Source organism: Aphelocoma coerulescens, chromosome 8 (assembly GCF_041296385.1).
Source record: "Aphelocoma coerulescens isolate FSJ_1873_10779 chromosome 8, UR_Acoe_1.0, whole genome shotgun sequence".
Classification (NCBI taxonomy): Eukaryota; Metazoa; Chordata; class Aves; order Passeriformes; family Corvidae; genus Aphelocoma; species Aphelocoma coerulescens.
Genome location: NC_091022.1, coordinates 30,500,378 through 30,527,871, shown reverse-complemented (window position 1 = coordinate 30,527,871; position 27,494 = coordinate 30,500,378). Strand labels below are relative to the sequence as shown.

At 43.7% G+C, this 27,494-nt stretch overlaps 1 protein-coding gene and 1 long non-coding RNA gene across 11 annotated transcripts in view; one reads left to right on the top strand and one right to left on the bottom strand.

The window, feature by feature from the left end:
- NFIA (nuclear factor I A) overlaps positions 1-27,494 on the bottom strand; it is a 250,083-nt gene that overhangs the window by 86,244 nt on the left and 136,345 nt on the right. For all 10 annotated transcript variants that reach the window (XM_069023557.1, XM_069023548.1, XM_069023547.1 and 7 more), the window contains one exon: positions 4,004-4,078. In XM_069023557.1, the coding sequence (XP_068879658.1) occupies positions 4,004-4,078 (75 nt within the window). The remainder of the gene's footprint in view (positions 1-4,003; positions 4,079-27,494) is intronic.
- On the top strand, positions 15,629-21,795 carry LOC138114295 (uncharacterized). The gene is made up of 3 exons (XR_011152581.1): positions 15,629-16,101; positions 17,129-17,221; positions 18,624-21,795. It is a non-coding gene; the product is annotated as an uncharacterized lncRNA (long non-coding RNA).

Here is a 27,494-nt window from a genome sequence, read left to right as displayed (position 1 = left end):
CAGGGTGCAGTCAGAAATCCCTTGTTTATCAGCACGAAGAATGATGTCATTTTGACAAATAACACACCACCAAACAAATATGTTTGATTTGGCTCTAGCGAATGTTCATAAATCCTAAATCTTTCTTCACATCCTGGGCAGTGCAGTTTATCTGGCTGCTTGAAGGACCTCCAAGGGAGGAGATCTTCCCAGCAGCTCTCTCTGCACAAGAGCACATGGCGCAGACTCAAAGCCAGGAGGGGAATGCATTCCCCATGCCTTTCTCCCTGCTCCAGCCTGCCATGATCACCCAGCCCTTGCCAAGGGAAGGGGACACTTGGCACCACGGCCACCCCTCTGCCAGCACCTTCTGCAGAGGGTCTTCTCCAGTGCCCTGTGATAGCTGCCCACAGCCTGTGGAATATTTTCCTAACAAGGGGAGAAAAGGAGGAGGTTTCACTTGGCCAACAGCTGGCTGTCAGTTCCCAAACCTGTCCATCTCTGACGCTTCTGCCTCTGAGCCTTTTGTTGTCAGCACAGACCTCTCCAGAGAGGGAAGAATGAAGCCTCTGTTATCTGGAAGGGTCTCCCCAGTATCTGGGGTGACAGACAACACTTAGAGAGGAGCTCACACCCTCTGCCTGCTAATAATGGAGGAGAACTGACAGCATGAGCTGCAACACCCACATCAGATGGGTTGGAGAGGAGTCTTTGTTTTCTCAGATGCACATCTATGATCTCTTTTCTCTGTTTTACTAGGCTCTGCAAGACTCAGCAGCTGGGCAGCATTTCGAAAGAAAATCTGCATCTATAGGACTGAAGAAAGCAAGTTTCTGTTACCAACACAGTCTAGACTTGTTCAATAGCTGACAGAAAGTGTGATGATCAGCACTGATAGGCAAGATAGATAACAGTAACAGCTGACCTTTCACTTGATTAATTCATTCCCCAAATTTGCATGACGGAGACAACTGCCTCTTACTTGAGACTCCTTCTCATGTGGACCTCTGGGAACTTTACTATATAAACCTGGCACATAATTGCTACCCACAATATTTTGTAAGAATTATTTGAGACAACGGGCCACTCCCAGTTAAAATTTGGGGGAAATCACGTATTTCTATCATTGTATTACCCAAAGCAAGCATTGAAAATAAAGTAACAGTAGGCATAGATAAAGATGACCTTTTTGGAAAGAGGACTGGTCTCAAATCAGGACACAGGAACACGCAGACAACCCAGAGAGGGTTATATTAACTTTAAAAGACTTTGCCTACCAATTTAGGCAAACATGCAGCAATTACCTTGCTGCTCTGTTATGTTAAATAATTCTTTGAATATGAGCATGTGAATTAATACTGAGTTTTCTGGGAATATGCTGCTAGACTTGACACTAAACATATCCTACTGGGTAGCCAGGGCATGTCAGGCTGTGGGCTTCTCAGACCTCATAAAGTAAACAAGGTTAAGGCTGGTCAGTACATGTCTGGGGCATCTCCAAGGAAAATCCAGGGTGCTATCAAAAGCAGCATAGCTAAATCAGTTGCTGGCACTCTTCCCTCTGAGTCAGTTTTGAAGTGATATCCCGATATGCTTTGGGGACACTATTTTTGGTAGAGGTGCTGGCTTGTAGACAGGATATAAAACGGAGGTCTTGACCTCCCAGGATTATTAAAGAGCCCATGAAAAACAGTGCAAACCCCCGTGTCTGGAACAGATAAAAGCTGAATCTTTATATTTTTCCCACCAACACCTTCTTTCTTATTTCTAATGAAGTCCATGCTCTTTCTGCGTGCAGGTGCCCCATCCTTGAAGGTGGTGCACGTCAACTGCAAGCAGAGGGAACATCTCAGACACAGCTCATAATTTGCAAAACATGCTGAGTGCTAGGATTTCTGATACCCAGTGTTTCAGTTTAGTTACAATAAAATATCAGGGAAAATTAATAAGCTTGAAACACGATGCTCATGAGGTCAGTGCCAAGCTCTGGGGGAGGCTGGGAAGGCTCCAGCCAGGAGTGGGGCACTTTCCTAGGAAAAGTGCACACATGGAGCACGGCTGACAGAGTCCAGAGGCAGCTCTGCTGTGCAGGGCTCCTACAGCCAAGATAAGATTGTGGTGAAGTGGGATGCCTTGCAGAGGGGGAGGGTGAATCCTTCGGGCTTCAAAAGCCTCACGCTGTCACACTGAAATGAAGTGACATAACACGGAGACGTTCAGATCCTGGTGACAGCCTGGGTTTGTCCACCCTGGCTGCAGGTACCAGCCAGTCTGTGCTCTCTGGACAGCCAGTTGGATGCCAAAGCCTCTGCTTAAGCACTTCAGCAAGTGAACTGATTTGCAAATGTGCTGAGCACTCAGCAGCTCCTCTTGACTTCTGAGTCCTCTTAACTTTGCCCTTCTCTCAAAATTCCCACCAGTTGTCAGGGAAGGAAGCTCAGGAGAAATGTTTGCTTCAACATTTTTCTCTCTGCCTCTCTCCAGGGCATATAGCTCTCATGTATATCCCACTCATCATGCTCTCCTTGTGCCATCCTATTTTTGAATGTAAAGCCAATTTACTAGCTAGTGTCTTTCTAAAAGAGGAAATAAACCAGGAAAATCCTCGGAGAAACTCTGTGTTCTGACTCAAAACCACAGATTTTCTACTAGGTTTGTGCCAGTTAGAGATTCCAGCCCCAGAATGACTTAAATTACATGCCCAGAACCAGTACACAAATAAATATTTCTGCTATCTAAGAGAAGAACCATTTTTATCATTTAAAGAGATTGGTTGCACAGCCTAAGGTTTTTAAAGGGGCATGTAGTTGAGGGTTTCACCTGGAGCAGTGGTGACTGGTGACCATCTGATGTTATCCCATAGCTCCCCTCTAGCTGGAGAAAGATCACAGACTGGTTTGGGTTTGAAGGGACCTTAAAGATAATCCAGTCCCACCCCCTGCTATGGGCAGGGACACCTTCCACTGTCCCAGGGAGCTCCGAGCCCCATCCAACCTGGCCTTGGGCACTTCCAGGGATGGGGCAGTCACAGCTGCTCTGTGCCAGGGCCTCACCACCCTCCCAGGGAAGAATTTTTTAGATCCCTAAAAGACTTGTTCCTACAGGCCTGGCTTAGCAGCAGTGTCTCTGCAAGACCCTGTCCATACTCTTCCCTTGGACTATTTGGATTATGTCATAGGAAAATACAATCAATGCACCTTTGATCAATGGAACAGGGTGGTGACAGGTACTCTTAATTCAGTGTTGTTAGTGAGTATTGACAAGCCTGTAATGATCATGCTACAGCATGTCACTCATGCTGGGGGCATCAGCATTCTTTAAAGGTCAAAACCCAAATCCTTCTAGAAGACAGAATTCCATGCAGTTAATGGAAAACGTGGGCCTGGGGAAGTCAGGATGTGTGAGATTATCAGGGCTGAAGCTGGCACAGTTGTTGGCACTATTAATGACTTCAGCAACTTGCAGGTGTACAAACCCCAAATTCAGAGAATATCGTGAGTTGGAAGGGACCCACATGAATCATCAAAGTCCAACTCCTGGCCCTGCACTGGGACAGCCCCAAGAATCACACACACAGACACGTTCACATGGCATGGATTAACACAATGTGAAAAAACAGCATCAGAAAATTTCCAGGCTTATGTGCACAGATCAGGTAATTTCCAGAGGTCTGGTTATAATACAGCCCTTGGATCCTCCCAGGGATCCATGGGAAGCTGATTTCTGTATGCATTTATCTGCACTCTGCCCATTTTCAGCTGGGTGCCAGAAGAGCCTATCAACTTGCACATGCGAGTTTGCAGAATCAAATTATTTATCAGCTTACTTTAAAATTCTGCTTTTTTATTTTCACCCATTAAAAGAAGTGGCACAAAAATGCTGTCTACTGGCAAGAAGAGGGGAGAAAAGAGTCCAATTTTCAAGATGCTGTTTCTGAATTGAGGAAGGGAACAATAAGAATCAAGGAAAAAAAAACACCTTGAATTGCAGAAACCACATAAACTGGCCACAAAACGATACTTACTTTGTGAGACTCTTACTAGCTCAGTCACACTGAAAACACCTGATGTGACAAAACTGTCCTGGAAGCCCAAATGTCCTACAAAACAAACAGAGTGAGAGAACTGCGATTAGCTTTAAGCATTTAATGACAGTATTCTCAAATACTTTACTTTCATTTAGAGTTAAAATGTGACATCTAATTTCCCACTTAGCAGTAATTATTGTTTATGTAGGTGGGTAACCAGTCATACAGCTATGTAGGCTGCTTTGTGGTTTCTATCTAGAGGTTAGGAAAGCTAACATGACACATCAGCAGGGAGATTTTTACATGTTAAAGCATCTCAACAGGAAATCTGAAACAAAAGAAGACTATTTTAATAAACGGTTACCTTGGATGACCCCTAATGACTTCACAACTGAAATGAAAATACTGTACCTAGGAAACAGACAGGACAGCTAAGTTCCATAATCGTTTTGAACGTTATTCTCTAAAGAAACATCTGATCAGGATTATCTACCCATTCATTCAAACAAAACAAGATTTAAAGATGTATTCTTCATTTTTCTAAGGTTACACTAGGGGGATCTTAAAAGAGCAGATGGTTAAAAAAAATTTAAATTCAGGCCTTTTCAACAACAACAACAAGAATTCTAACATTTAGAACTAGGTTTTGAAAAGAAAAATAAATCTCTGCATAAGAAAAAGTAATAACATTGAACTGTGGACTGTCTGGAGGAACCAGGGCGGACGCATCCACGCTCGCCTCCCTCGTGCAAGGAATGCCTCTACACTCGGTATCAAAATGTGATGGCACTTTACATAACAGTATTTTCCTTCTTCTCTGCAAACATGCCTACCACCAAATGTTCATTTAATTTTCACGGGTATGCTCAGTGACAAAGGAGCGGCCGGGCTGCAGCCCAGCGCGGGCGCGAGGGCCGGGATACGGCAGCTCAGGCGGGACAGAGCCGGACCTCAATTAGAGGGAGGCTGCACTCGGCCGGCCAGGCTGACCTCCTGCTTTGGAAATCAGGGTCACAGGAGAAATCGCAGGATAAAGGGATTATTAAAAGAACTGTAAAGTCCTGCTTGCCCACAGGATAAGTGGCATACCTTTTTAGGCTGTCCTACTTAGAGTCACTGATTCCGGCGCACGCACACATTTATTATTGAATGTTTTGCAGGGGCACCATCTGCTCCATCGTTAATTGTTTGTCAGGCTCAGTACGATTTCCCTGAGTTCCATATATTCTCCTGCACCCCACGCTCATCCCGGGAATACCTGTGCACCTTTCTCTAGTGACCAGAGCAATAGGACTAACACCAGCTGCATGTTTGTACTCCTGGCTTTTTTTGGGGCTGTTTAAACAAACCCAGCATACCCCGCTGCCATTTCTACCTGTGGGATGGGATGCAAAAGGAATACATCTTCTGTACAGGTCTACAGAGGGTGGAATGTCAGGCAATGTGTCAGGGAAAGGTTTGAGAGAGATCTGGAGGGAAATGAGCTGTTCACCTCCAGCCAAGATCTCATGGAATTCTGCTCCTACACAGAAGAAGTTCCCTCTTTCTCCTAGGAGCCCACAGTGCCAGATGAACGCAGTCTCTAAGCTAACAGACTCGAGACAAGTTTCTGCATCAGGCATGTTTTTATACTCCAGCAATAATGATGAGTTTTCAAACTGTGTATATGTATATCTTTGGGCATCCTTGTGTATGTGTGTATACATATGTATTATGTACACAAACATATAAATATACACAAATCTGTCATGCTCCAGCTGTAGATAAATGTACTATAAAATATTGAAATTGATGCTGAAATTCAACACAAACAAATTCCTCAATCTGCAAACAAGGTTTTTATTTACATCAAGAGAATAAATTTTTCTCTACTTCAAATGAAAAAAAATGTTCTTACGAGCTTTTATTTTTCCTTATTTTCAATTTAGGAATAGCTCCCAGATAGCAGTAAGTGCTTTTGCCTGATCTGCTTTGTACTTTCCCACAATAAAGGTGATGACTACCTCATTCTGCTTTTTAGAAACAGTTGCTGCCCATACACAACGTTTGTTCACCGCCGATTTCCCAAGTATTTTTAATATGAAGATCTACTTTTCATATGCTGCAGCAGACCTGCCTATTGAATTAAATGATCTGTGAATTAAAAATAATTCTCTTAGGTCTTCACTGAAACCACTCATGTGCCTAAAATTAAGCATATGCTTAAGTGCCTTGCTGGATCAGGGCCAGGATGCTTACTACTCCGCAGAGCCCTTCGGAGGGAAGCCAGTCTATGCTATGTAACTTCTCACACTGTGCTCATCATGGCAGTATCTGAGCAACTTCCAGAAGTGCATCCAGCAATGCCACGAACATCTGCCACGTGTTGTTTTTTTCACAGCACACCACACTGGCTCTGCTCTGGTGTCCACTCCCACCTGCATTTCTCAGGCAGGTTCCCGCTGCACAGAGAGTGAAGGTGAAATTTAAATATGGAAGGAAAAAAAACCCTCAAATCATAGCCACGGTAGGATATTTGGCTGATTTTTTAAAGGGAAAGTCTAGAGCCCTTTGTAATTCTCCTGTGAAAATGTGATTGTCGCAAGGCGAACCACATTACTTTAACCTGTCATACACAGGTAAAACCAGAAATGAAAGTGCCATTTTAAATGCATTCTAACTCTCAGGGCATGAGAGAAGATGAGTAAGTTATCTTGGGCATGCTGATTTCAATATTCCTATCTTGGGTGCACCTGAAATGTCCACTTACTCCTGCAGGATCCTTCCTTACAGGAGTACATGTAATAGTAATCATTAAACAATAGCACGCAACGAGCATGGTTAGATTATCCTCCTTCAATACTGAAAATAAACATTTCACAAATGAAAGGTGAATTTCACAACTCTCCAATTCGGTATTTACTTATAAACATTAGGAAACTGGGGGCTTGTTTTGCCAATCATTAATAATACCTTCATACCCACAAAAGCCATGCCCGTGGCTTAGAGCTGTATCATGAATACATTTTGAAGCATGGTCGGTCTGTGAATTTGCAGTTCAGTAGAACCCCATGAAATTTTAAAGGTTTGCCTGGATGGCTCACACTGCAAAATCCAGGCCTAAGACTCTCGTTTTTGCTGAGCTGGGGTAACAGTGAGAGAAGAAAACAAGGGAAATAGTACAAAGAACCTAAGTGTGTAAAAGAAGAATTACTGGGAAACAGCAGCACTGCCAAAAGATGTGAAGCTAACATTATTAACTAGGGTCAAAAGGCAAAAAGTATCAATTTGGCTGATCCACTTAATTTTGAATGAGAAGGAAAATAGTTAAAGTCAAGCAATTACATATGCAGATGTTAGCATTAACGAGCTCCTGTACTGAAAAGATGATTAAACATTCTGAAAGCTCCCAAGATTTACTTTTCATAGGGCACTTTACTGAAATAGTTGAGCTGTGATAATTTTCCTCAATATCCAAAAGACAGGACATTGAAACTGCTGTGTATGACAGGTTGTGTCTGCAGCTTTGTGCAACAGTCACAGTTTGGTAGCAAAGCAGCTGCTCAAAATGAACCTTGCAGGGTTCATTCACTCAAATTTTGGGTACAAATTAAGACACGTGGCTGGCCAAGGCAGGCTCTGACTCAGCAAAGCTGTTGGAGCACGTGCTTCATTTCCATCACATGCCTGACTAAAGCACGTCCTCACTGCCCTGCCAAACAAAGACGGGCTGACAACCTTAAGGAGGAATTAAAATAAAAAGTTGATTCATTCCTTCAGTCGAGTCTAGGGGCAGGTAGGGCTTAGCTCATCACCTAAGATCTCACTTTGGCTCACAGAGATGATAATCTTTCCCCTAATGGGGGGAAAAACCCCAGGATAATAAGACCAAATTGAATAAAGCAGATCAGGGTGGTAACTAATAAATCATTGTGCACAACAGCAGAGTGTTATTGTACTAGGTACCACATGGAAAACATCTTCCCATAACTTGATGGCTGCTTCAACTGGGGAGAAAATTCACAATGCCATTTACATATTCTTCCTTTGGATCCCAGCAAAGAAGCCAGAAGAAAAGGCTTCAATTGCTGAAGCCTAATTCTGATCTCTCTCAAAGAAGTTTTAAACAAATCTTTCTACACTGATCAAATAGAGTTTCACCTCATTTTCTCCTAATTTACACTGGCAGAGGAGAAATCAGGATTAGGACTTGTTGTCTAGTGCTATTTGTTTTGAATTATTAAGCAAACATTCCTATTTCAATGAGTAAACGTGTACAAAGGCAACTAACCTTCGTCCTAAAATCGAGTTTACAGGGAGAGTATTGTCTGCTTTCCCAATTAATGCAGTAAAAAGGAGTCTCAGACGTTGAGCTACCAATCAAGAGCTTGTGTTGTAGCTTGAGAAAATCATGACTGATGCAATTACTTTTATGTAGAAAGTCTGAATATAGTCTATAGGTTAAAGTTCATCGGGTTATTGTTCCTTAATTGAATATCTGAAGATGTTTTCAAGGTGCTCAAGGTATTACTGTTATTTAATTAGCAGGCTTCCTTGTGCAATCCAACAGTATTATTTTTGCTATAAAATAGTTAGATTGCACCACAAATATACAAGGTATTTTCTAAACAGAGATACAGCTGGTTTCCTGAAAGCTAATAAATAAAACCGGGAGAGAGTAACTCCTTTGAATATGGAAAAATCCAAATCCAGTTATTTTTCTTCCACTACAATCTGTGTGACAATATATTAAGCTTCAGAGAACAGCTTTTTGGGAGACTTTGATTACTTTTCAGTGTTTCAAAATTACACAAGTCCCCCAAACTAGCACTGAACCCATTTCTAAAGCTTTTTTTCATGTTTAGCATCTCACTATACATAGCCATCTTAAAACCTTAAAATAGTAATAATCAATTAGGGTCTCAAGCCTATTATCTTAACCAAATGCCTGATTAAAAGAAAAGCCCTCTCTGCTCGAAGTGCAACTTGATTCCTTTTGGTTTTATCCTCTATCTAGATAATCCCATGTTTCACAAACAATGCGGAGCAATAATGTTGATGAGAAAATTAATGTCTGTATCACACAGCACATGCAGGCCTGGAGAGAGGGGATGTTATCAGAGGGAACCCGGCTCACCCTGAGGACTCCCAAAAGATTAGCTGAGGAGGATGGGGGTGAGGGAGTTACTCCTAATCTGCATTCACCAGCAAAAAAGAAAGGACTGAACATGCGTGCTTCAGTCAAGACCTTCATAACATTTACACTCTGCTTAATTGGAAGGTGAGTTTATCAAGGCTGGGCTGACCCAGCTGAGGCAGCCCCACCACTGCTGAGAAATAGCTCAGCTCTATCCCACGCTGGAAATACAAAGCAAGATCCAGGGGGCTAAGCCGAGTATCTAAAAAAACTAACTCCATATTTAAAAAAAATGGAGATTGAAGAGACCACCTATGCCAGCCACAGTACTCTGTCCAAGGGAATGTCTGTGCCAGTCCGATGGCAGACAGCACCAGGCTGGGATACCGCATGTTGCAACAATGAAATCTGCATTTACCAGCAGCCCCCAAATACTGATCACCAGAGCTGCCACGGTGGCCTTATTTTAATTGCTTTGTACAAAATGCATTGGTCAAATTTGTAAATGATAAACCTTTAATGGTAAATTAGACCGCATTTTTAATTCATGGACATTTTATAGAAGAGTTAAGCAAGACATTATCCATTGAAGGTGATACAGAAACATCTCTCGTTCCCTGACAAATGCTCCCACTCCTATTTTGGCTTGTTATTTCCAATTTAATTTTAATACCACAGCAACAGCTCACCTTGGACAAATTGCACATTTTCTTATGGAGCGACCGTGGGGCCACGCCACAGACGCCGTTATTTCTCCTGGCTCCCTACCTGCCTTTGGCCAAGGTTTTAAGAAGCACCAGAACTTTCTTTGTGGCCCATAGCAGGATGGATTAGACCGTCCAGGGCATGTCGTGTTAGTACAATAGAGGAACACTTTTAAGACTTTAAAGTCATGTAATACAATTCTAGGCTGGATCTTTCTTGTTAAAAAAAGTAGAATGGGAGTGATTGAAAGAGAAAAGGGCCAATATTTGACAACAGAAATCAGCATAACCTCCTAACAGCGGCAGTCATGGATGACTGCCCTTTGACCCGAGGAGATTATGTGGGATTTCAATGACAACAGCTGGAAGTGAGCATGTGAGAATAGAGAACACAGATCTGAGGCCTCCTACAAAAGACTGCACAATCCCTGCCCAGATCTGAGTGTTGATTAGAAATTGTTTCCTGGTCCTGGCTTAATAGACTGTGATAATGAAAGTTTTGTTAACCCTTCACAATATGCAAAACCACTGGTAAATGATTTGCCTTTTTGGGTTTTAGCTAAAAAGTCTGTAACCAGCAGACAGTGAAATTGTCTGTCTAAAACTGCTTGTTTTTGTGGGTGCCCAGAGCCCAAGTTCAGCTCCTTTTCCATATGGTTTGTGGCCGCTGGGAATCACTGTCTGCTGGGGGTGGCTTGGAGGAAGGATTCTCACCCTTCCCTAAGGAACCCACCTGACCAGGGGTCCTCCAGAGGGGAATCAGAACACAAATACTTGTGTAACCTCTCCCTGCATGTTACCATTCCTACTCACGGCACTTCAGAATCTCTAATGAGAACAATGCCTAATTATCCTTTTAATATTTGTCATATTGAGCTTCAGTCTGGGTTGTGAATTAATAAATGTGGACCAGAGCAAATGTGGCATCAGGTGTGTCACCAACAGCCTGATCCTGCACGGATCCACTGCAGCCTCAGCTCTTAGGAGATTCAACTCATTTTATATTTAAGTGCAGAGATAGTGGAATTAATGGAAACTTATTACCGTTAATGAACTGATTACAGATTGCAATCAATCACGTCAGGCTATGTCCAAGTGGTGGCACACGGATAGTTCCTTTCTCTTGAAGACAAAGGTCTTCTTGAAACATTGAAAGCATTTCAATTCACGTTAAAGCCCTTGTGTAATGGAAACCATTCCAAGATCTAAGATGTCTGGTGTGGTTTTTCATTTCTGATGAGTCCTAACATCTCTGTACTTTTCAGTACTCGTGTGTGTGAGAAATCAGTTAAATACAGTTTATTGATAAAATGATAAAAATTTAGAATCTCCCTGTCTACCATAAACCCAATTGGATGAAAAAACCTGCATTAATACTGATAGGGGCCTATAGCTTGAAAAACAACAGATGTCTTAAATTAGCATATTTCTGTTTCAGGTCCTCAATCCAAAAATCAAATATTAAAGAAAAGAAGAAAAAAATCATGGTAAATGGTCATACTCATTTGGCAGCTAATAAAATAATGTGCCTCCTCAAAAGCATTTCAAAGTAAATGAGACGAAATCTACCTTGGGATAATAATTCTGGAATATTTATAGCATCCAACAATAAAAAGAGTAATAAAAAGAAAAGCCTGCCTCCCTGAAAATAATAATATGAAGGAGTTATTTATCTTCGTATTTTCATATCAACCCTGGTTACAAGAGCAATGACAGCTGCGATCTCCAAGGTCTGTGGTGACATTGCCAGTGACTCAGTGTCCAAATGGAGCTTCCAGGGAAAGCTGGCAGCATGTGCTGCTGCAGGGTGCTCCCTGGGCACCCACCAACAGGCTCACACCCACCCCATGGCAAATATGGGCACTGGAGGGGAAGACCCAGAAGGGGATACTGCCATCCCTGCCCATCTACCCCTCAAAGGCCTCTGTAAAACAACATCCCAATCATGAGTGTGGCATTGCACTAACCTCAGGACCCCCCAGACAGCTGCAAAACCTCCTAAAGAGAGTAATGTAAGGATCACAGTTCTATCCATTGGCTAGTTTTTGGTGTCAGCATCTTATTTCTGGTGGAACCTGAGAACAAGGGCTTGTACAACTTGTTTGTCTGCAGCCAATTGCGCATGCTCCATCAGCTGCCCTTGCTCCTCTCTCCATCATCTGTCCTTGCCTCTCTCACTCCTCACCAAGTATAAACTGGTATTTTGCCTCCTGAATCTGTCCACTGGTTTCTAGGAAGCTGCTGGCAGGAGGAAGGAGCCGATGGCAGGGCTGTGTGCCGTAGCCGCGTTCCGGTCCGCACGCCACCAGAGCGTGCCTTGGAACATGCAGAGTCTACTTGGGTTTACACTGCTCCAAATTAGAATTTAGCTACTGTATTAATGCCATAAATATTATTGTTCATGCTGTGTGAAGAACATCAGTGTGAAAATAAATGTAAGGATATTTAAAAACTGGTGTGGAATACTTAGGTATTCAGACTAATCACGGGCTGAAATAAGCACATTTGTTTCAAATCCTGTTTATAGCACTGCAGCCCCTCCCTCCTTTAAATCTTCCTCTTAACCATAGTGATGTTTATTGAATACCTGTCATTTCTCCAGCAGCATGTGCCAACAGCGGCTCACCAGTGCCAGGCTGCATGAAAACCCTTCTGTCTCCTATTCTCCAAGGGGCTCCCTTAGATCAACCACTACCATACCCAATACACTGAAACCCATAAATTTGCAGATACTGTAGTCAAAATTCTTAACAGGAAAGTGCACCCATTTTGCCCAGTGTAGCATACTGAAATATCACATGGTGAGAAGCATTTCTCACCATGTGTAAACTGTCAATTTGATTTGAAATTAAAATTTTTGATTAACATGAGCATTTCTGAGCCTCCCGCTGGCAGCAGCCCTATTGCTGAAAAGTGACATGATTTGTGACACACATGCTGTACAGAAGCCCCATGCCAGCAATTGTTAAAACCATTTTCATTCTGCTTTAATACGGTATGACACTCAGGAAAATAATTTTAATATCTAGGAGAAAGAGGGTAAAGGCTTAAGGACTGAAGTCCTTTATGGGTGTAAAGCGGGATTAGAGCAGCACGGAAAATCAGCATGGAGGTCTCCCCATCTCACAAGTCATGTCTCTTTTCAGCAATAGGAACCATCTGCAGGAGGCTAAGAAAGGTCCATGCTGAAGCACAAAGCCTTCTTTTAAATCCAGTTGATATTTCAAACACAGCATGAGGTACTTTCCACCTATGAATGCCGAGATGCTCGTGCATGGGGAAATGCTTGCAACTCCAATAATTAAACCCTCTCGGATGGGAGGTAGGATTTTCTGGTTTCCACAGCAGTCTGTTATTTTTCCATGTTTATCATTTCCCCGGAGATATCAGTGGTCACCGGAGATACTAACATTTATACGGCGAATTACTTACGAAAGAGGAAAGTTTTGTGACTACTGGGACTTCTAAGGCTGGGAATCTACCTCTTTGTCAGGGTGGTGGGAAGATTTTTGCTAGTTTAAACAGCTACCAAGTGAACACAAGAAGCAGGACAGATTTTAAGGCTCTGATGTACGCAGGCAGGAGACAAAAGTTCAGAGGGGATTTTTATAAACGTAAGCCTGTGTCACTGCTGCAAGCTGCTGACTCAACTGTGTCACCTGCGTGTTTCTCAGAGAAATGGATCATTTCTTTTCCAGTAACATCATGTTCTGAGGAAGTTTATCATGAAACAAGTATCACGAACAGTCATTCTGAGCAGCAGAACAGCTTTGATATGTGTCGACACGCATCTGACTTTTCTTTGAGCTCCTAGCACTATTCATCACATTAAACACTCTGCTCTGCTGGACTCTCTGTTCCTAGTAAACACAGAGCGATTTCTAATTGCCATAACACAGCAAGTTAAAAAAAATATAGTATTTCAAAAGTAATTTTAGATGGTGAAATGAAATACCAGGATGATTCAGATGCCCTGGAAGCATTCAGGCCTGAACATAAAGCCATGGGCTCATTTATGTTGATAACAGAGCTCAAGAACTCGATCTGCATGAAAAACACGATCCTTAATAAAGCTGTGATACACAGTTACTAGAAGTATGCAGATTCTTTCAAAAAGTCTGAAGTTTAAATAAGCATTGTGTGTGAATATCTCATTTTAATTAATATATTGCCAAGAAATTATACAACTGCACTCAGCGATGCTGTAATTATTTTAGGATCTATAAAACCCTCCCTCAGCACCCTCCAAGGTTACCCTTCAGACATGCTTGGGGCTGGACTGAGGGAGTCTGAAGTCCTGTGGACACAGATTTAGGGGGCTATAAAAAGAGTATCAGGCATTTTTTAATGTGCATGTTAGTTTATAGTTATAGGAATAATCCATGTGTCCAGATAGTATGGCAGATTCTCTAGGGAAGCCCAGAGTCCAGGAGGAGCTGGTGGGGACAGGGTCAGGTGAGGGAAGCCTCCCTGCCCCACTTTGCTTGGTGATAAGGACACAAACCCTGGCAACTTCATCAGGTGGTTCCTCTCATCCTCCCTTCCTGGCACTCCCCTCTCTTCACACTACGGCACTTCTAAAAGGCTGTGGCAGGACACCACGATAATGGAAGCTGTAGAAATACCTGCTCAAGATTAGACTGTACAAATGTGATGTGAAAGTAAGAAAGCTGGGCATGGAAGCTGAGTCACGAGGATCAGCCAGCTCCACCTTTCCCCATGACTTTCCTCTCCCTTCAGAGCTACTTCTTACACCTTCTCAGCTGACACTACTGGTGAGCAAACTGTAATTCACAGTAAACTCCATGGATATTGTGTATTTACCTGTTGTCCTTTCAATTGAGTTCTTGGAGTTTTCTCTCCAGGAGTCTCTTACTCCTCTGTTCTTTGCACAGAACTAACTCTGATAGCTTTTAGTCCCAAATAGGCTGACTTCTGGTTACACATTAGTTATTTTAACACACTTTACACGTTAGTTATTCTTGTGGCTGGGGAGGAAAGAGATTTGTCACTAGTCATGTCATGCACTCATCTGCCTCTGACTGACTCCACTGGCAGAGTGGAGGTGCATGGGCAAAGTACTGCACACTCCTGGAAGCAACATAACCCCGTCCCTGGGTGACCCAGGCTCATATCCCAGGCTCTGCCAGGTCTCTGCCTCCCCCAAGCACTGAGGAGGAAGCCCCACAGACTGACTGACTGACTTCCCAAGCTCTGCTGCACTCAGGGTTAAGCAGGCAACTACGCTTTCAGACAGCGGTGGAGAACACCCAGTGTATTAGTGGGCAAGTCCCCAGCCAAGTCCCAAACTAGCAACATAAATCCAGTGGGAAGAGACTGCTGGATGTGGAAACCAGCAGCAGAGGTCTGCACGATGACTGAGACTCTCTTTCCGTTTCATTCTAAGTTTATGTTTTGTAGGGCAGGATGCCCTGTCTACATTCCTTTACGGACTAAGAATGGACATTTATTAACAAGTACTTGGGCGGACAGCCCAAAACTCCAGACTCCTGGCCTGGGACTGCAGGCCAGAGAGGGCCAATGACCCCTGTTTGTGTTTACTGTACTTCTACAGACACATGGTGGTGTGATAGAGGCATTCACTTTCTCAGGTTCAGGCCAAGGTCAGGCCAGAACACAGACCAAGTTTATTTTTCTCGTGTAATCTGCTCAAGCTGTAGCCCAAAGGGGGCCTCGGAGTTCACTCATTGTGAGGGATTCAACATTAACACAGTAAACAGAGGAGGCAGAGAGGGACTTTGTTCATCCTTAACTGATTTGAAGTGCTTTTCCCGTGTGTGGCAGATTGGGTGGTTCCAGGGGAGGTGCTCAGGGAATTGGGATGACGTTGGTGGGATGTCTCATCCCAGGAGGGTGCCTGCAGCAACTCGGACATGCTCTTGGGGTACCAATGAGGACCTGAGATGAATCTGTTGCTGGAAGCTGGGCTGGGCAGCTAAGCCTTTTCACTCCCTTCCTGTGGCAGAAGATTTGCCTCTCTAGAGCCTCTAACCCGTCCCAGCAGTCAGTGTGCATGGCACAGTGCAATACCCAGGGATGCAGAAACATGGCACTGGGGTGGACTGCCCTATCCTCATGCATTTAAGACAATCTGAAGATACCACAGCAGCCAGGACTTCATATTTTGGGCCATGGCTAGCAGTCTGGCCTGGGACAGTTTGTACTCTGACTGACTTTCAAGTTGGCCGGAAAAAATGAAAAAGGAAAAGGAATTCCACTGGCAGGGAGCTCTACATTAAAGTAAAGCAACTCAGGTAAAAACAAAACCCATCTATTATGATTTATGATGCATAATCATTCATTTCTTCTCTGTTCCTCCTTTGCTTGCATTACTGAAATGCAGAAATAAAGGGAAAAATAATGATGGATGGATTTTGGAAAAGTTAGAGTTCAACTCAGGATGGATGTGATCCCAAACATTTCAGATTCTTATCTCATTGTAATTGGAATAGCTGAACCTCTCGTCTGCAAAATTAGGCAAGGCACCCTGTGAGAATGGGCTCGTTTTCACAGAAGTTTAGTCCCCAGACACATGAAAGAATGAAAACAAGAACTGGAACAGAACATTTTAACTCTCGAATAATGGCCTCATTTGGGCAGTTTAGAACAAAACTTCACTGGAAGAGCTGAGGAGGAAATTCTCGCTGCCAGTGTGCCCATCCCTAGACACATTCCTCCACCGAGTACATGAATACTTATCAAAAATGATAATTTATCTAAGAAACTCCCATTCTGTAGCATTCAAAAGAAAAACAGAAAGGGAAAAAGTACACGTGGACAGTAGATACACTGTCCACTCTTCTAATGATGAAGAAATTATTCAGCCAAGTCCACGTGCCCTGCTAGATCCACCTTTGCTCTTGAGCAACTCTGTCTCAACTCTGTCTATTCTGGCTGGTCAGGATGAGTGGCAGAGGGATGGGTGTCTTCCTCCAGCAACAGAATCTCAGGGCCAGAGCAATTACAGTGTTAGACTGAAACATCTCGGTTTTAAAGCTCCCTGAGGTTCAACAGAGAGAGAGATTCAGTCTCAAAAGATCTGGTATCTCCACTGCTTACAGAGGGACAGTGAGGATTTTAGGTTCATCACTGGTGTCTTGTTTTAATGCCTAATGTTAGATGGGGTGAAATCCAAGTCTTAGTCCACATATCACATCAGCATAAATCTGGAAGAAAATTTGCTTTCCTCCCCATTCCTTGCCCCAAGCAATCTCTCTGGACATTCTCCATCCTTACAGTTTTATCTGGCTACTTTTTGTTTGTTTGTTTTTTTGAGTTCAGAAGCCTGTAAAATCCAAGCGCTGCTGAGTTATCCTTGTGTTCCTGCCCTTCATCCGGTTCGTTTGCAGGAGGGAATAATGATCTGTCACCAAGGTAAATTCACTGCCCGGCAGATAATGCCACAGTGTTTCTGCTGCCCATTTCACAGTAAGACATTCTTTTTCAATGATGCTGCATCTCTGTTCTCGTGGGAACAGTTTACGGCTGACATAGCAATAGTAGTAATAACAGCTTACATTTATATTGTACATGGGATGATCTTTACTTCCCTCTCCTAACAGTGGACGGCTCCCAGTCCTACTGCAAATCCATCCTTCATGGCCATGGCAGACAGAAATCTGGGTTCACTAGTACTGGGCTGCCTCGTTCCTCAGCTGCTTGCTTGGGTTGTCACATCCTTTCTAGCCCACTTTGTTGTTGATTTAAATAGAGCCGTGGGCCACTACCCAACCACTGCTCTAAGCCTTCCCTCACAAAAATCTGTGGGGATCCCCTCCTGCCTCAAAACCACAGCCACCTCAGTCTGTCAAGCTGCTGTCCACCCTCTCCTGCTTCTCATCTCTTCCCTTCCTCCTGCAGCTCCAGCTCTGGCATGCTTGGCTGTACGATAAAATTGGCTCCCCTCTGTATGGCGTGGGGGACAAGGCCAGCTCACTGCATTCTGCTGCTGGAAACTTCCTGAATGCGAATTCCCCGATTCTGAAAATCAGGACTTTGAGGTCTAACATGTGGGAAAATTGCAGGAGGTCTGCAGTGCAAAGCTGGTCAGGTGGGGACACCCCCCAAACACCAGCAGGTTTTCAGATGGAGATACAGCTGTCAAAGAGCCTTCTGTTACAGATAAAATCTTAAGAGTAAGGAATTAAAGCAGAAAAATAACAGGGACAGAGGTCTGGATTCTCTGAGAGTGAGAGTGGTACAGCTACATAAACAGCATCCCTCCCTTATGATCCCAGGAGAAGAAATACCAGGAAGGGGTTTGGCCCACTGTGGGCTGAGAGCTGGTGTTGACACCCCTGTGCCTGGCTAGGGCAGGGGGACTTCTGGGTTGACACGGTGGCCCCATGGGAGGGCACACCACAGACGGGGTTGGGGTGCTGGCCATATGTCCTGCAAAGGTCAGACAGAGAGAAGAGAACTATTTGGATACTCTGGAGCAGCCCTATCACTTCCTTGTGCCTCCCCTCACCAGGGACGGGAGCGAGGTGCCAGCTCCTCATCCCAGAGTGTGGCTTGCAGCAGATCCCCTTGCTTCAAGTGCGAGTGAGGGAGGGCGGGAGGTAATGATTAGAGACACTCTAAAATGATTGCATTAATTGAATCTTATGAAAATGGAAAACAATGGCAGTGGGTAATAATAAAACCCCACTGTAACCACGCACATCTCTTGTTTACTAGAAAGTGCTTCAGTGACTACAGATTTACTCTGGGGCACAGCAGGAAACTTTTCTCCTTTAAATTTAATCAGCCCTTTTTTTTTTTTTTTTTCTTTCAGAGAAAAATACCAGCTATCAGATCTGTGCTTCCCATCCACTCCTAAGACTCCTCAGTGCAGTGCCTGGAGGTGATAGTGTGAGCTCACTCAAGAATGTGAAGGCATTTTATAAATCATTTGGTTCCAGCAGGAGGGGGAGAAAGGGAGAAGGCAGAGGGATGATGTAGTTTACAGCACATTCTCAGCAGTCACTCCCAACTGTCAAACTTCAGCATTTTCTTCAGTTGCAACAGTGGTTAACAAAAAAATGTTAAGACAGCAGACATGAAATGCACATAGTAAGCAGCACATTTAATCAACTGGCACCATCCTACCACCCCGCCGCCAAAATCTATCTGGACACTATCACAGCCCAGAAAAAAAGTTGTACAAGTGAAGATAGGGCCCTGAAAAAGGAGCAGAAACGAACAACACAAACTGCTGTAAACAACTCGCGGCGCCCTTTCTTGTGCCAGATAACAACAGCAGAGTTAAAGGAGTGTGTTCACAAGTGTGGCTCACCCGCCTCACCTTCCTCCTGCCCCTTTTGCCATGCTCACTTCCTCGGCTCCTGGGAAAATATTTGGGGACCATTGCAAATAAAAGTCTCCTTCTCACTTTCCAAGAAACGGATCTGGTACTTTTCCATTTCAGTCACACCAGAGCCAGGCTTGAGAGGGGATTTTATTCTCACAACTTTACCAGAGTTGCCCTAAAGTTTCTTTCCAGTTCCTAGCTAGCAACTTCTGCAATTAAAAAGTAGTACCTGCCATTAACAAATAGTACTAATTATCTGTGGAAGTGATGAGGCCTTTTCTGGGAGCCTGCTCTCACTAAAGTGCCCTCCCTGACAACAGCTACAGTCCAGTATGCTGCTTTCAGGAGCTGTGTGTTGCCCTTCACATGCACCTCCCTGCTGGTGTACACAACTCCAGGTTTACAAATTAAGGCAACTTGGAAAGCACCTGATTAACCCATGAATCTACAATACGGGCAGACAAACAGGTTTTTTCTGAGTGCGCAAACCAAGTATGAGTATGAAGGTTTGGATCCATTTGAAAGAAAACCACCTTGTACCTGTAAAACCACAAGATTCATACAGGCAGAAACCAGAGGAAGGTGTGAAAAAACGACAGACCTTTTCATAGTGTGCAGATATATTTGGAAAGGTCTGGAGTCAACAGAACACCTCCTGCACTGGTCAGGAAGTCAGAGAAAAAGAACACTCGAGTGTGAGTGGGAAAGTGCAATCCCTTATCTACACTTGGACATTCCTGCCCGGATGAACCAAGCTCTGGCTGAAGCCACAGAAGTTTAGGTGCTGGTAGTTCAGGTACAGTGAAGGATAAGTGTCTAAGGAGGAGGAACGTATGGCTTGCTAAGGAGTGCCAGACTGGCTGGGGCTGGAGTCACAGGGAATCTCTGATGCCCTTGGGTGGACTCGTTGGAAAACAGAAAGACACCCACGCACACAGATGCTGCTGCCACTGCCTCCACCTCAAGCCTTCTTCCCCTCCGACTTCTGCAGGAAGGGAGCCAGCACCTCCCCAGCTTGCCTGCACAGCACAGCTCCCAGCACACATTTTTAACTTCCAGTGGTTTGACCACAGAGGGCAAAATTCTGGCCAGGGAGCACTTCCGATGGCAGGAGAGCAGCGGTGAGCCAGCCTGGGTTTCGCTGCTGGGATCTCTGAGTGGAGGGTTCCCACTCACTGCCACACTGCCACAAAGAGACACCACCTAAATAGATGTGGAGTAATGAGTACTTCGGATAAGTGACTGATTTCAGAGGGGGCTTTTATCCACAGGCCCTGTATTTATAGTTCAAGCCTTTTCAATTAATATGCACACCCTAAAAGAATTAAACTACTAATTATCACATTTTACCGTGGTTCACAGAACTTTCATCAGATCTAGTAAATGAAATCACAAGTTCAGCAGAGGAAGCTTTACTGCGCCAAATTATGTCAAGGGTATATCATGTTGATAATAAAAGATCACTTGGTTGGAAGCCTAACCTAGAAGGTTGGGGAGGCGTAAAAAGTTCACATTTTGGATCATGCTGCTCTGGTGTGGGCGTTTTGTGGTTTTTTTCTTAGTTATTGTGGAAGGCAATTCTCCTGCAAGTAAAATTTTCCCTTTGTCTTACATTACCGAGCATTAGGGAATTTTTACATAGAAAGACAAATAGAAAGGTTTGGGGTTTTGTTTTGCAAGTCAGGCCTTGGCACCACATCCTCTTTCCACTAATAAACTCCCCTCTCCACTCAACAGAAATTAAACGATGCCCATACCACAAATAAACTCCTTTCCCTAAGTGCCCAGCTTCGTGGTGGGCAGGGTGGTGTTCCAAAGCATCCTTCAGCCTGTGGTCCGCTCCGGCGGCCGCAATTACTCTGACGCAACCCAGCTCTCAGCTGTTAATTAAACAGCAACCCTCTCAAGAAGACAGACACTAGAAACAGTCGTAGGGAAAGCTGGAGGTTGCTCACAGCTCCAGCTGCCCTGTCCAGGATCCTGGAACAGGGGACATGGGTAGCAGGGCGTGCCATGGCTGCCTGCCCATCCCAGCGCTGCCACAGAGGAGGGGGCAGTGACCTGGCACGGAGGTGCCCTCAGGACAAAGAAAATCCTTGACCCTGCAGAGGGAAGCTCGGGAGTTCCCTAAGAGGCTGCTCCTGGCCATCCCATTTCCAAGCTGCCCTCTAGATGGCCCTTGCTGTTATCTCGTGGATAAAGATTCATGGGAAGGAATGGAACGGAGCCACAGAATAAAAATATATTTTTGAAACGACTTAGAATAATCGCAGCTGTATTTATGCACCTTATCCATTGGAAAGGTTCATTGCCTTTTTTCTGTACACACACATGGAGAAATAAAAATATATACACGAGCCACATTTTTATTTCTCCTCTCCTTTGCAGCGTTCAGCCACTCCAAGCGTAATGAACGTTTCATGTCTTTCAAGCACTGCTTTGTCATGCTATAAGCATTCATTTCATGCTTTGAATATTTCCTGTCATACTTGCCGTGGATGAATTTTTTGTGGGAATGCTTTGCTTGTGAAGGTTAATGGTTAGCAGCAGCAAAAACTGAAGCCCTCTGTCAATCCCCAAGCCTCAAGCACTGCAGGTCACTGATGAGAAGGGTCTCCAGCCATCCCCAGCAGAGGCTGCACAACTGACCCCACTGACGTTCCCGTTTCTCACCCAACTGACAGTCAGTGCCATTTGCCATCACTGGATTCCCCCAAGAGAGTGCCAGCCACTGATAAGCAGGCTAAATCCTCAGCCTACCAGAGGACCCACTAAATCCTGGAAATGGTGTAACTGTGCCTCGCAGTATGGACTCAAAACAGGATATGGTAATATAGGGAAAAATGGTGTTTTCTTTCCTAATTATTCAGATGATTCTTCATGACAGCCATGAATCTGGATGGGAAACACACCTGGATGCTGCAAAGTTTCAATTCTAGATTATTATGGTTGAAATACTGTATTTCTAGTTCTTTTTGGGAATGTAATATAATGAAATAAGATGAGAGAAATGCAAGACTATATCACACATAAGCTAAATTTATAACCAGACATATCTGCTTTTGTTTCCTTGGGAAACGCTGGCTCTCAGAGCTGCCTACAGGCACTCTCAGGGGGTGATGAAACACAGGTTGGACCTCAGCAGACTTTTCTTGGCTGATGGGTCCTGTTAGAGTCGACAGCCTGTCCTGCCCAGTCCCAGGGAAGCCAGAAGAGACCAACCCCACCAGTACTCCCTGCCTCGGCCACAGCTTCCAAGCCTGGACAAATTTCCCAACTGCTGTTCCCAGTCATCAGACAACGTGATCCATAAGGGTGCAAATCTGTTCAGAATTTGGTCCTGGCAAGTTACAAAGGTGCAAACAAGCTGACATCACCAGGAGCTCTGACTTCAGCGCCAGCAATGAGATTCCTTATTGGAAATGCTAAGGATTTTTTTTTTTAAAGCTTTTTCTGAAGAAAGTTAATTTTAGATTAGTCCCTCAGGCTGTGATAACTCCTCAGCGTGGCTCTGTAAACAAGAGAGGAGAGTCTTCTTGCATTTATAAGATTCTGATGCAAATAATCCCATGAACAAGAACATTAATAAAAGCTGCCGTTACTGTATTACTGCCTTTGCAGCTGTAACTGATAGAAAACTTTCTCTGCAAGGCTCAGTTATCTCCTGAAAATGAGGTGTTTCAGGAATGTTAGTTATCTGAGACCACGTATTTTCTAACAGCACCAGTTTCAGCATTGTGTGTTCAGAGAACTGCTCGTGTCCTTGCACTCCTCAGGTGGGAGCTGAGGGGCTTATCCAAGGACAGAGGAGCCTCCAGACACCTCCAGCACCTCCTTGGTGAGTTGGCATCAAGCTCTGTCACTGCTCTGGAAGCCTGTGAGGCAGCTGGACTCCACCTGAAGCAGTGGAAACAAGAGGTCAGGCATGGCCTGAGCAGAAGAGATGGCCTTGGAAGGCAGAACATTTCCACTTGTCAGAAATTTGGCTGTGGAAGGACCTGGATGTCTGTCAGCTCCCATTTAACCTGCAATGTGGCTGAGTGATGGGGACAACCACAAAGAGCAGTTACTTGTTCTCTGCTTGGGAGGAGGGTTTGAAGGGTCAACTCTGAGTCCGAGAAGAGTGCCCAAGCCTGGGATCAGGCAGGCACCACTTCCACTGGCCAAAGCTATCCTACTGCATGGAACACCAAATTTGGGACCAGAAGGAAAGCATTCACAGAGGGACTGGACTCTGCAGCCTGTTAGTTAAGGCAGAGGGGTCTTCCCACATATAATCCCCTCCTCCCTTGCAGCCAAAGCTGTTTCATGCCTTCCGTGACCAGCTTTGCCTAGAGAAGAAGCAGAAACTTCTCTGCATTTGTTCCCACTGTGGCCTTCTCTTTCCCCCACAGCTCAAAGACCAGAATTTCTTCCTTTCTGTTTTTAGGCATGGAAAAGTAAGCATATACTTCAACATTTTTTCAGGTTTAATACTCAAGTCCAACCCTACTTAAGCAAAGAATTCACAGATGATATTTACAAGTCCAGTGTAATTACTTCAGGGCTGAAAAACGAGTTCTGCGAGTTACGGTGCATCATTGTTTTTCTCTTCTCTTTCTTTTTTTTTTTAATGTTTCAATGAACAATGTGCCTTTCATTTCCTGCAGTGCTGTTAAGGTACTTGCAGCTCAGTGAGACGGCATTAAAGCTAAAAAGCATTTGGTTTGGGCATTACACATTTTTATTTTTTAGAAAAATGCCTCTCCCTCCACAGAAATTGTTTGAGCAATGGATTTGGCACACATTTGTAATCAGCTGTAATAATGAATGCTGCCCTGCTCACTTGAAATGGGAGAATTTACCAACTTCTTTAAAAAGAATTCGCTCACCTACAATTAAAGTGCTGTGCTACCAACTCTGAGCCACCAAATCCCAGCCCCGCCCCGCTCGAGAGGCACGAGCAGCCTGTCAGAAATGACACAGCATTCTCCTGCTTTTGCACAGCACACCTTGTGTGCACCTTTACGCTGCACTTATTAATTCACCAGTGCCACCACATCAAACACAAACATTGCCTGACATCCATTTACTGACAGCAGCAGCACAGCTCTGTGCCACGGTTATTAACCACTCTGTGCTACATCCTCCCTGCCTTTCTCCAGGGTCAAACTCCTGATGGAGCAGAGTAGGATCCCACTTTTAATATTTTCTGAAAGCCAGAATCACAAATATCCCCACTTTGCAGGCAAAATACCAAAAGGTTTTCCTACAAAAGTTTAAAATAATCCTACTTACAAAAAGAAAATCTAGCTGATAGCTGTTTCCACGACTGAAACTGAGAATAAAAGCCTGAGAGAGAGTCCACAGCAGTGCTGAGCTGGGAATTCAGTTGTTCCTGATCCCCAGGCATGTGGTCACTTCACTACATCAGACTACCCATTTTGTCATCCTGACTTCACTGAAAACTAGTTTGTTTATAAAACACAACACCAAACCAGTGCATTTAACAAGCTTTTAAAATCAATAACCTTTTTTTTTTTTTTTTGATTGGGTGAATTGCAAAATCACTTTGTGGTGCCAACTGAAATGAAGCTTTTACATACCATTAGGCAACTACAAAAGTGGGGAATTTTCCACACGGGTGTTCCACCCAGCTGGTCAGAAAAAATCCCTCGTTTGAGCAAAATATCAGGGCATTGAAACATGTTCCTGCCTTTCAGATGAAGTTGCTGGCCTCTTTCATTATCCCTTCTGCAAATTTCCTCACCCATATAACAAACAGAGGAATTCTGGGTTTTCTGCCTCCCCCAAAAAAGCTGTTTCCCATGGTGACAGAGCAGCACTGTGCACACCCTGTGTTAGTTTTACCCCCAGCTCCAGCACAAAACATCTGGACCCTGGACCATCCATGCACCAATGAGCCCTGTCTCGCCTGCATGTTTGCTTTTCATGGCCATCAAGCTGCATCTCTCTCTTTAGAAATAATTAAATGCTGAATATTTCTGTTAAATATTTGCAGTGGTGACTGGATGACTGCCTAAAAACTATTCTGGCTTAATGAAGGCTGAGGGAAAGGCCAGAGCTGGTGTGGAAGCCACCACTGAGATCAGAAGATGTCACCATCTTCCCTGTCTGTGACGATTCTGCTCCAGAAAATGCATCAGCAAAGCCCACTATTATAAAACAGGAGTGGCTCTAAAAGAGAGAAGCTTTTTTTTCCCATGAACTTCACTTCAATGAAGGTTAGACATATAGGCCTTGCAAAACAACACATACAATTTAGAATGATAAATTAAAATCTGTAGTAGGAGGCCTTCTTTTTCAGGGCCATATAGTTGACCCTTCTGAACCTACATTACTCAAGGTATGCAAAATATATGTGTATAATAAATAGCTCTAGAATTTATGGAGTGGAACAGAAAGGATATTAACAGGCAAGTAGAGAGGCTGTATAACCCTCACAAGGCCTTTAAAGATTTATTTTTTTTAAATGAAGGAATGCAAGCATGGAAAAGGCAGCACTGAATCGATACAGTTCTTTGTGCCTTCCAGAAACACATGCAGAAATGCTTCCAAACCTGCCCTCAATCTGGTCACTCCACTGTTGGCATCAGTGGGAATGAGATTATTCATGATTCTATTTTTTCTTCGATTAAAAAAAACCCAAACATACATACATGTATATATATATATATATATACACATATATATATATATATTTAAAATTCCTCTCTGTGTGGGCTCATTCCCACCCTCAGTAAAATCAATTATGAGCCTCCCATTGACTCCGGAGGGGTTTGGATCAGGCCCAGTGGAAGTGGGTCTACAGCAAGTGTAGAACAACGCAGTTAATATGATTTATTGTGTCCGTTTCTGTGCGTGCAGTTTTTCATTTTCTAAAGCCTGCAGTTTTGCTTTCATCCTCACGTTCAGGAGATAAGAGCTGCAGATCTGTGTTGATCTGTGCTGGGTACCCCGGAGCTGGGGGCTGTGTGTGCTGGGAATGAGCTCAGCGCCTGCCCGGGGGGAACGAGCGCTTCAGGGCCAACACTCTGGGTTAGAAAATCTCCCACACACGCACTGCAAAAGGTGCAGAGCCAGTGAGGAGGCTGCCGCTGTGGTGGGGAAAAATACCCTTTAGTAAAAGTGAGAAAAAAGAAAAAAAAAAGAAAAATCCTTTTCCTGTTTATTTAAAAAAAAAAAAAAAAAGTACCTTTTGCAGGTCACCAGCAAAGTTCCAAGAATTCACTAAAAGATTGTTTTACAAAGAAGAGTCAGGCTCCAAATCAGAGATATTTCATTTCACTAGGCTCTTACAGATTCTACATTATTAAACACTGACACTGCTGCTTTTCGGGGCAGTTGTTGAGTAGCAAGCTTTGTTAAAGACTAAGAAACTGCAGGGTAAGAAGAACTGTGCTTTAATAGCTGCGAAAGCATAGTATCTAAACATAAAATAATAACATGCTTGGTGCCTAATACATTCTAAATTAAAATATGATTTAATAAACAGAGGCAACATATTCCCCATAAAAAAAAATAGCAGAATTGGCAGAACAAAAATCACAGTTTAGTCAGTTCTTCTCTTAACCTTGCAATCCTTTGGCTACAAATTAGAATTTCTGTGAACAGGATTGATAAGGGAAATTAGGCGCTGTCTTTCAGAAACAACAGCAATGTTTTAAGACGGTATGTTTAGAGATGAACAGCACAAAATCTATCAAAATATGAAACCTTTCATATCTAATGGGAGGAAAATACAGGAGACCCCAAAGCCAAAATCTCACCAGTCCAACGAGCTCTATGTTCTACGTCCTGTAACTCATGCTGGTAGTTTAAAGGTTTTTATTTACCTAAACCTCTTCTTCTTCCCTTAATATTATCCCCTGTTTAAACCCTAACCCCAAAGCAGTCCGGATGTGAAGGTAGCCCCTCAGCCCCTGTCCCTTGCAGCTTGTTTGGCTGCTAATGAAGCCCCCAAAATGCTCACTGAACACACACACAGCTGTAGGGGTTTAAGGCAAAGCTCTGTGAAAGGGAAATCACATGTGCATTATTACAGATACTCTATTTCTACATGGATTTACACATCCCAGAAATGGTGACAGGGTTTCAGAGGCATAAACCCTTTGCACAAATTCTTTTCTGTGTATGCAGAGTAGACCCCAAGTACAGTGGATAACCAAATTTACATTTAGGTCTTACAAAAAAAAAAATCTGGTTATGGACCAAAAATGTCAAGAAAATCTGTCAATAATAATCATCCCTTTCACTTTGGGAGACATTCTAAGCCCTACATATAAGTAGTAAAACAAAACTCAGTTGCCAATGGGCCAACAAAAATTGTTGAGGTCTACCTTAGCTAAACACAGA